We start from the raw sequence: 9,615 nt of genomic DNA on the forward strand, positions 1-9,615 counted from the left end.
TAGGAATTTCAATGTGTTTTCATATCTGACAATGGCATGTAGTCCATCTCAAGCCCTCATTAGTCACCATTCACACCTGTTGTTCCCCTCAGAATGCAACTTTAGGGAACAACCCGTGTCTTGTCTTTTTCAAACATCCCTTTCATCTACGTCCAATAACATAATATTGTGTAGTCAGAAAAGCACAGTCATTTATTCAGACAATACTCAATCACACAGTATTGAGATTATCACATAATGCTTCTTTTTTTTCGTCCTGCAATGCATTGTGGATAATTGATTTTCTCATTTTCCATGTTCTGTTTGCGTCATAAGAGTTAATCAGACCTTATAAGAAAAGAGAGAGAAGTTATCGTGAGAAGGAAAGGAGACGAACGCAAATGAAGGCCTTTTAAAACTACCCAAAAGCCCTCGTGTTCTTGAAGCTCAATAGACAGCTAACTGTACAATTACCAGAGAAATAACTGTAGAACTAAATAACGGTTTGGTTGCAATTCTTTCACTTTGAGATAACGGAAGAAAATCACTCAAAGGAACAGAAAATACATTTTTCGGTCCTCTCGGTTTATATGTCAAATAGTATTATTTATCTGTTGATCAAGCTACAACTCTGTCTATTTGCACATCGTCATATTGGGAATTTGAAGAATTTCAATCAGTTTTCACAAGAAATTTATAATTTTCTGACAGTAAATAAGGTAAATATAGACTTTGTACTCGACATAGGTTGTAAACCATAAAGATATTTGATAAACGTAACGATTGCTTTTCGTTTAATATCGAGAAAAGGCTCGGTTACTCGCTCATATGTTTATTGAAAAAGATGCCCTGCCCAATATGGCGGCGCCTTTGGCGGACGACTGGGTGCCAAAAGCGACACGTTTTTTAGGCAACAATATTACTAATGTGCGTTCTTGCGTTTAAACGTTATTGTGTACGTAACATTTTGATATAATAGCTCATTTGATTTATTTCTAATGGCTGTACATCTCCACAGTGTAACTGATTGATCTTTGGTATATAATGGTGTATAAGTTTGGTGTATAATGCAAATGTTAAACCTAGATATGAGAGGATCCTTTCTGTTACGGAACTGAAAGCGCAGTTCAACCCTGTCCACTTTTAGATTTTTTTATACTGTATGATGAAAGAAATCTCTTCCCTTTTAGACTTCGAAGGACACACACACACGTTGGCTATATATTGGTGTGAGCTGAATACAGATATCGTTTTAAAGGCCTATAGGAGATTGTTATTTTACGTTACAATGCACTCAAACTTAACTGCAAGTATAGGCTACATTTAAGTACGATTGCAGGTTTTCATCACCCCAGCATGCGTTGAACGGTGCATTAAAGAGCACTGATGCCAAAACCTCTGTTCTTCTGTCTATTAAGAGCACTTAAGTGGTAGGCAAATGTCCCTGTTTACATATGTACTATGTCTGTTGCTGGGAAAACACTCTGATGAAGATTTATTATTACACCAAAGATCATTATTACGATATTATATTAGTTGTTGTTATTATTATATACACAATGTAATTCAGATCTTGACAATATTATTATGATGTAGTTGTGGTTCTAATGAATCCAAATAGGAAAATAGCGCCATCTTGTGGCTCTAAATGGACATTTTAACAAAAGAAAGTGTTTTTATTTACACTGGAAATTGAAGGGCACGAAAAGCAGATTGTATTGTGGTATATAGCACTTTGATCTGGTTATAGGCTAGTGCACATTTTTTGCAAATGTTATTTCATACTCAATGCATACAGAAAGTGTAAATAGCATGCACAGTATGGATATCGCAAATTCTACAGATAATAATCTGATATTTTTAGTTTTCAGTTTCATATACCACTTTTTGACTTATTTGTTATAAATAAAAGAGTAATTATTGGCATTTCGTTAATTATGAAAAATGTGTACATATAGAAATAAACTTGTGGAATCTTAATGACATAAATACATTGATTAAGTTACTGAATACATATTCAACTGCGTAATAAGATTACTGTACAAATCCAAAAATTATTTAATTACTAATTATTTTCTATATCCTATCGATTCAAGGATAGACACAAATGACACTTAATTCGTTCAAATAAATCATGTAAAACAACATAAAGTACTCTTGTTAACTGACTAAAATATTACAAATGTGAGAAAGATATTAATGCTTGCATTTTAAAGTTTGACTTTGAATTTAATGTCAATTCCACTATTGTATACATTTGTATTGAGTTCCAGTACATCTGAAGTAACAGTAGTTAAATTACAGAAAGAATAAGAGTAATCCCTCATTAGATTTTTAAGGGAAAAGTCATTCAATTACAGTAACTACTTAGTAGCTAGATACACCCAACACCGACTCTCTGTTGGCCAATCCATGTGTGAAAAGGATGTCTCATGCTCCCTGAACCACTCTTTCCCAACTTGAGTCCGAGGGAATCCTGCATTGTCATTTTGGAATATGCCCGTGCCATCAGGGAAGAAAAATAGGAATTGATAACCTGATCATTCGGTACATTCAGCTGACCTCATTCTTTGGGCACGTTCCGTTGCTAAACCTAGACCTGACCAACAGTAACCCCAGATCATAGCAGTGCCCAGGTGGTTACTTTTTTGGACGGGCAGTGTATATCCAAATATGTATAAATGATGTTATCTATATATACCATAATCTATCCATATTTGGATATGGACACATTGTTGACAAGTTAAACCAATTTCTGAGTTTATTCATTATTTATTATAATATGTTTACATTCCACTTTACAAATTCTTACGATATTCCTGATGTAAAAATTCCCTTCTTTTAAGAGCCGTTTTGGCCTCTATTGGTCATTACGATCTTCATACAAACATGATCACATAATACATAGAATCTGTATAATAAATTACTTTGGGGAAAAAAAAGTAAGGAAACAAAACAACAGTAGCAAATAAATGAACCACGGAATTTGCACCAAGTTGAAAATGTCAGGACGTCTCATTTCCAGTCTGAAATCAGATTTGCTGTCGCAAGATAAAAATAACAAGTAGCCGAAACAAGAGCAGTATACGATCACGAAACAAACCACAGGCTTCTGGGACGATGTTCCTTTAACCTAAACACTACGGCTGGACCTTTGAAATCTCAAAGCAAAACAGAGAAATAGGCGTATAGAACGACAGACGTTACATTCAAATCACCGATGAGAACTTCAAAACACGCTCAAAATAAAGTGACAATGCGTTCAAGCGATAAACGATACGGCTGTGATCAAATTCAAACTCTTCCGGAACGTTATGACATCATCACGAGGTCACAATGTTCTCGTGACGTAACAATGTGTAACGTCACATTGTTATTTATGTAACACTGACATTTTTGTGCAATAACTGATCTGCTCAGTTTTATGGCAACTTAAGAAAGATCAGGCATTTACTGTACAAAACTGATCTACAATGAGCTGATGTATTTATATCCTGATTAACATTATATTGTCCAGAAAGCTGATCCAGGAACAGCATGTTTGGCAATGTGTCACGGGCATGGGGTGTGGCTTCATGTGGGTGTGTCAGGGGTGAGACAAATTCCGGTTACCATAATTAAACCGCGTCAATAAAGTTGGGAAATAATATAAAATAAATCAAAGAAAAAAGATGAATTCGTGTTTTCACGTTTTCGAAATATCCCAAATTTAGGTATCCGCTAAAAGAGCATGTAAGCGTACATTATTTTTGGCACTGCGGTCGTATTTCCTACAATTTACATCGCTAAAAATTCAGAGAATCTGAAATGCATCTAAAATTGAGTTAATATGGGTAACTATGGCAACCGATATTTGATTCCCCTCCAGGTGGGCTTCCTCGCCGACCGTATCTGTATTTGCAACTTGATTTCTGATCAGTAAGAACGTCCATTCCCAGAACAGGACTTAGTGCTGTTTTAACAAACACATAACAATATAGAATTCAGCACAATAAATATACAAACACAATATAAAACAAGGCCTCAGAAAGGATGTTTTTAAATTGTTCTCTGAGAGGTTACGTGAGTGAACAGCGCTAGAAACCTGTCGCCCGCTACGAAAATGCAACCAAATGCCTGGCATCGTCAGACAAATGGGAATCTTCAAACTATGTTCCCTACTTCCTGGATATCATCATAACCGTGTGTGTGTTGTGTGCATGTGTGTTTTAACAGTCCGAGTCACGGGATCTTCATCGCGGCACTGACGCCCAGAGATAGAGAGGTCCGGTCACAGTACAACACAGTGCAGCCTCTGGGAACCCGAGGGTCTGTCCGCCCGCCACTTGGCCTTTCTCTTTTTCTTCAGACCTTGCTCTGGAATCTGCTGACTGTGGAGGTGGAAAACATTAATATTCATGACTTATGATGAATGGCACATGGAAAGTTAAAAGGCACGTCGGAATGGCGCTTACCGTATCACTCTTACAAGCTCGTGAAAGGTTTTGTCTACATTCATGGGCGGATCCTTTGCACTTGTTTCGATGTACGTGATCTGAGACATCAAAATACAACAACCTTTTTGCCTTAAAGACACCCGAAAATATGAACATTCTTTCATCGTTTACTGGTCATTTCGAACCTGCATGACATTCTTTCTTCTGCAGAACACAAAAGGAGATATTTTGAAGAATGTTGATAACCAAACAACACTGATCCCCATTGACTAAACAAAACCTTTCTCAAAATATCTTCATTTGTGCTCCACAAAAGAAAGTCACATACTTACATTTTTATTTCTGGCTGAACCATCCCTTTAAGAGCCAATGATAAATACGTAGCTGTTCAACATGATGAGAGTCGAAATATAACGATGCACTTACACTGTGTTTGGAGGCCATTTCTCGACCCTGTTCGCTAGTTATCTTGCGCAAATGCACCAGGTCGACTTTATTCGCCACCAGGACCATTGGAAAAGATTCCCTAGAAAGACACAAGTATGTGCTTTTATAGGAATCACCACATCATTTTCATCATTATCACGGGATTCATGATTTAAACAATCTCTATCGGTTCTCGTATGCCACGTGACCATGCGTGTTCATACCGGTCTTTCACTCTCAGAATAAGTTGATGGAAACGGTCGACGTGTTCAAAACTGGCTTTATCGGTCACCGAGAAGACTATGAGAAACCCGTCTCCCGTCCTCATGTACTGCTCTCTCATGGCACTGAACTCCTCCTGTCCCGCCGTGTCTAAAACTAAACACACACACAGATTATCAAAAATGTCATATTTATTCTAATATAACCACTGCAAGCATATTAAGCCTTGTTTATCACGCAATTATTTACAATGCAATACCGTACAGAGGTTTATTTTGTCAAAATTGTGTTTTGCAATGCATTACACGTGATATAGTGCACTATTTACATTAAACACATTTGTCTATAAACGTTTAACAGTGCTAGAAATTAAAGAAATAAAGAAATTAAAGACACTCTTTCTATTTTTAGACAGTTTAAACTTAAACAGAAATGTTTGTGTGTCCGATTTACATCTACATATTTTCTGGGAAAGAAACATTTTTTAATTTCTTTTTTTCTATGAAAGTAATACTTTAAAACTATTTATATTTTTTTCCAGAAAAAACTTTATTCTGTAAAACTTAAAAAGAATGTGTGTACAATCTGAAAAATCTCTTTAATGTTAATATTAATACAGTATAACTTTAAACATTTATAGAAATCCTTGTGCATTACTTACACATTTATTTACTGTATGTATATATATATATATATTTCAAAAAGTTAATATATTATGTTATAATAATATTCTATTCTATCAAAGTTTTATAGTATATTATATTATAGCATTCTTTAAAATTATTAACTCAAACAGATGTTGATGTACATTATTTACAAATAAAAAATAAAATCCCCTAAGCTTCTATTTTGTTAAAAAATATATGATTTTTAGTACTAGATGTTTATTGGTATATACATAAATACATAATATCTTTTTTTATCAATTTAGATGTATTTGCATGTTCTTTCGTGGATCTAATGGTTCATTTCATTTTTAAATCAGTGATTTCTTTGGTGAAAATTGCAGAAAAACATTCAACTGTCATGCGCTTTAAATCAACAATATTCAATGCAGCTACACAGTCGTCTACAGGCATCTAAACCGCTCACCGTCCAGAATAGCCCACTGTCCATCGATCTCGGTGTGTTTGAGGTACGAGTCCTCAATGGTGGGATCGTAGTCGGGTACGAAGATCTTCTGAAAGAACTGAATGGTGAGAGCGCTTTTTCCAACACCTCCGTCACCGACCACCACCAGTTTATATGTGGGCAGGTTGTCCCCGGGAACCACGCTGGTCGCCATGGAGACAGCTACACCTGCCATAGCGAGAAAATGTGTCAGAGGAAAATATGTATCGTTTCGTGTGATTACAATCATTTGTGGGGTTTCCTTGTTGACAGGACAGCCAATGCTAACACTGTCATCTGAATGGTTTTGTCCCTTTAAAAAAGTGTACACGTTACCAACATCACAGAGTAGATTTAGTTTGTGTGACATATAATACGTGCATTAGATGTTGGGGACTGGACTGTATGCGAGTATAAGTAGGATGGGAAGACAACAAATGGCACTAAATGGATTCTCTACTAGCACAAATGGGCTGTGTGGAGAGCGAGGCTTTTCCCAGACATCGCACACAGGAAGCACGGTCTAGACGAGACGCTTGGATCGGCTCGCTGTGAGTTCATAGTGTGATCTCAGCACGAAAACTGCCAACAACACAGATTGACCAGCTAGCTACAACTGTACCGAAACACTTCCCAAACAATACTTTCTAAACGACTGAAGCACAAACCAACTTTAATTTACATTAACAAAATGCCAAAACACACCATACTGCTACAAAGCTAGTGTTTTGTGGTGTTGCTAGGCAGTTGCTAAGGTGTAAGGTGTTGATATGTTGCTATGGTATTGCTAGGTGGATGCTAAGGTGTTTTTTGTGTTTGTTAGAGCGTTGCTCTAATGGGGGCTAGGGTGATGCTAAGCGGTTGCTATGGTGTTTATTAGAATGCTGATATTCAGTTTATATGGTGTTGCTGACTGGCTGCTAAGGTGTTCGTGGGGAGTTGCTGTGACGCTGCTAGGCAGCTACTAGCGTTTTCTTGGTATTAAAGTGTTGCTATGAGATTGCTGTGGTGTTAGGCGGCTGTTAAGCTGTTCTTGGTGTTTGTTGATATGCTGCTTGGTGGATGCTAAGGTGTTTTTTGTGTTTGTTAGGGGTGCTAGGGTGATGCTAAGCGGTTGCTATGGTGTTTATTAGAATGCTGATATTCACTTTATATGGTGTTGCTGGCTGGGTGCTAAGGTGTTAGTGTTCGTGGGGCGTTGCTAGGCAGCTACTTAAGTTTTCTTGGTATTAAAGGGTTGCTATGAGATTGCTGTGGTGTTAGGCGGCTGCTAAGCTGATCTTGGTGTTTATTGGAGTGTCGCTATGATATTGCTGTGATTTTGCTAGGTAGTTGCTATGGTGTTCGTTGATATGCTGCTAGGTGGACGCTAAGGTCTTTTTTGTGTAGGTGCTAGGGTGATGCTAAGCGGTTGCTATGGTGTTCCTGGTGTGCTGATATTTAGTTTATACGGTGTTGCTGGCTTGCTGCTAAGGTGTTTAGTTTGTGGGGCGTTGCTGTGATGTTGCTAGGCAGCTACTAAAGTTTTGAGATTGCTGCGGTGTTAGGCGGCTGCTTAGCTATTCTTGGTGTCTATTGGAGCGTAGCTATGCGTTTGCTGTGGTGCTGCTAGGCAGTTGCTAAGGTGTTCCTGGTTTTTGTTAGTGTTTCTACGCACTTTCTATAGTGTTTCTTAGTGGCTACCTACTGTTCCAAGTCAAAAGAACACACTTGGTTATCTTTATAAATCCATTGTATAAATATAAACAAGTAAATAGATATACAGATCAAATATGTCAATATAGATATGTTTTATGACATATTTGGATTCAATAAAAACTCACTCAACATCTGATGTCAGTATTACACACCTCCTCCAATCGCTCTTCCTGTCAACCACAATTAAAGGAAGTTCAGGATTTCCTTTCTGGAATCATCGAGGATACAACTTCATTTCTTAAAGATTGCATGGAACAGAAACTCAAGGAGCCGTGAAACCACATGCTTTCCAAAACGCCTCGATAAATCTAAACCGTCCAAGACTGACATTCTGGAAAATTCAATATGTTGAGCTCAAATGTGATTTCATATTCCACGAGATAAAGTGTGACTTTGGCTTTTTGTGCAGTGAAACAAAATGAGGTTGAGGTTGCGGTTGTGGCGGACCTAGTTTGGCCCTACAAACCTGGGGTCGGTGATATAGTTTACAAATTGTAAGCTATACCACATTTTGTTCCGGCCAAAGTCGATTTAGTTTACAAATATATGCATAAAGATTTGACATAATATGAAACCACAAGGCTCGTATGCGTTTGATCTATACTAATAGGACAAAGCTGACACATGCAAATGTAAAAGTGTGTTGCCACAACAGCGAACAGCAACCATATTTGATGACATTTTTCTTTATATACAGACTGTTATCACTTTGTGAAAGGACAATATAGTAGTGATCTAAACCATTATGTGTTAGTGTGCATTGCGTGTACTTGCATACTTTTGACACGAACACTGTCTGATCGTCCAACACATCGAGTTGCATGCATGTCAATACACCCACCTTGCATCCCCCATGCATGCAATCCTTTTACATATAAACGCACCGTTAGATGCCAAAAAGGGAAATAACGTGTCGTGCATTTCGAACGCATATGTTGCAATCCACCAATAAGATCGCGCGATACCGTTATTAAACGCCCACTCGTTGTAGATAAACCAAGATTGCATCCCCGTCGACAAATGCATCAAACGCGCATTTAAATGCAAAAGACGATTTGACGACGAGCATTAAAGATCGTTACCTTTTCGCGAGACGACAGCATATGCCAATAGCCCGATCCGTTTGCGCAGATGTTGCAGCCGACATTACCGAGGAAATGCACACACGGAAACGTTCGTATGTTTGTTACACAATTGTATACGCGGCGTCTTTACCGTCCGCGCGAGCAACCGTTTTCAGTTCCTCACATCTCGAGAGCGCTCACGGCCGACGCACAAAAGCGACAGGGGGAGACGCGTCGCCTCCTTAAACACGTTTAGGAGTGTTTTTAAACGGGGCGTTGTTATATGCTTACGTGCGGTTTATTTTATAACACATTCGTTGTAACACGACAAGATGGGGGTCTCTTTATATCGGCGATCAATGTGGAAGTTCGTAGTTAAAGACGCTCCCCCCTTTCCTGAGCTTTTGGCGCGGTCCACTGTCAGAGCGCTTGTGTGGAGGCACCAGCATGAGTCAATATCCTATTTAAATTGAGGGTTTATAAAGATTGCCGGGACATTTGTATAGATGTGTATTTTAGTAAATATGCGTGTAGATATTAAATATTATTTGGTTATTTTGACCGTATATAGGTTTAATATCGTTTGTTATTATATTGATTATTATTATTATTCACAATGCACGTGAGTATTTAATGATTTTACATGACACGACATCTGGAAACTTCCTGATATCATTAAA

General features: G+C 37.8%; 1 protein-coding gene across 3 annotated transcripts; it reads right to left on the minus strand.

Moving 5' to 3' along the window:
- Positions 1-2,184: 2,184 nt before the first annotated feature.
- Positions 2,185-9,256, minus strand: mrasb (muscle RAS oncogene homolog b). 3 transcript variants are annotated; one of them, XM_079471609.1, is made up of 6 exons: positions 8,954-9,256; positions 6,156-6,362; positions 5,066-5,219; positions 4,842-4,941; positions 4,434-4,513; positions 2,185-4,349 (listed from the first exon to the last, which is right to left on the minus strand). In XM_079471609.1, exons 2-6 carry the CDS (start codon positions 6,346-6,348, stop codon positions 4,250-4,252), a joined length of 627 nt encoding a protein of 208 aa, XP_079327735.1. In that variant the 5' UTR covers positions 6,349-6,362; positions 8,954-9,256; the 3' UTR covers positions 2,185-4,249. The 3 variants fall into 3 exon arrangements, with proteins under 3 accessions (XP_079327735.1, XP_079327736.1, XP_079327734.1); XM_079471610.1 differs by lacking the exon at positions 8,954-9,256 and adding an exon at positions 8,024-8,126 and having other exon boundaries at positions 2,735-4,349; XM_079471608.1 differs by lacking the exon at positions 8,954-9,256 and adding an exon at positions 7,997-8,041 and having other exon boundaries at positions 2,735-4,349.
- Between the last annotated feature and the right edge of the window lie 359 nt (positions 9,257-9,615).

The sequence above is a fragment of the Barbatula barbatula genome (genome assembly GCF_947034865.1).
Source record: "Barbatula barbatula genome assembly, chromosome: 13".
Lineage (NCBI taxonomy): Eukaryota > Metazoa > Chordata > Actinopteri > Cypriniformes > Nemacheilidae > Barbatula > Barbatula barbatula.

Bases quoted from the DNA above. Each gene is read 5' to 3' on its own strand.
- mrasb (XM_079471608.1), bottom strand. The intron at 4,514-4,841 runs GTAAGTGCATCG...TTGATGTCTCAG, and splicing joins AAATGGCCTCCAAACACAGT to ATCACGTACATCGAAACAAG. The intron at 4,350-4,433 runs GTAAGCGCCATT...CCACCTCCACAG, and splicing joins GAGCTTGTAAGAGTGATACG to TCAGCAGATTCCAGAGCAAG.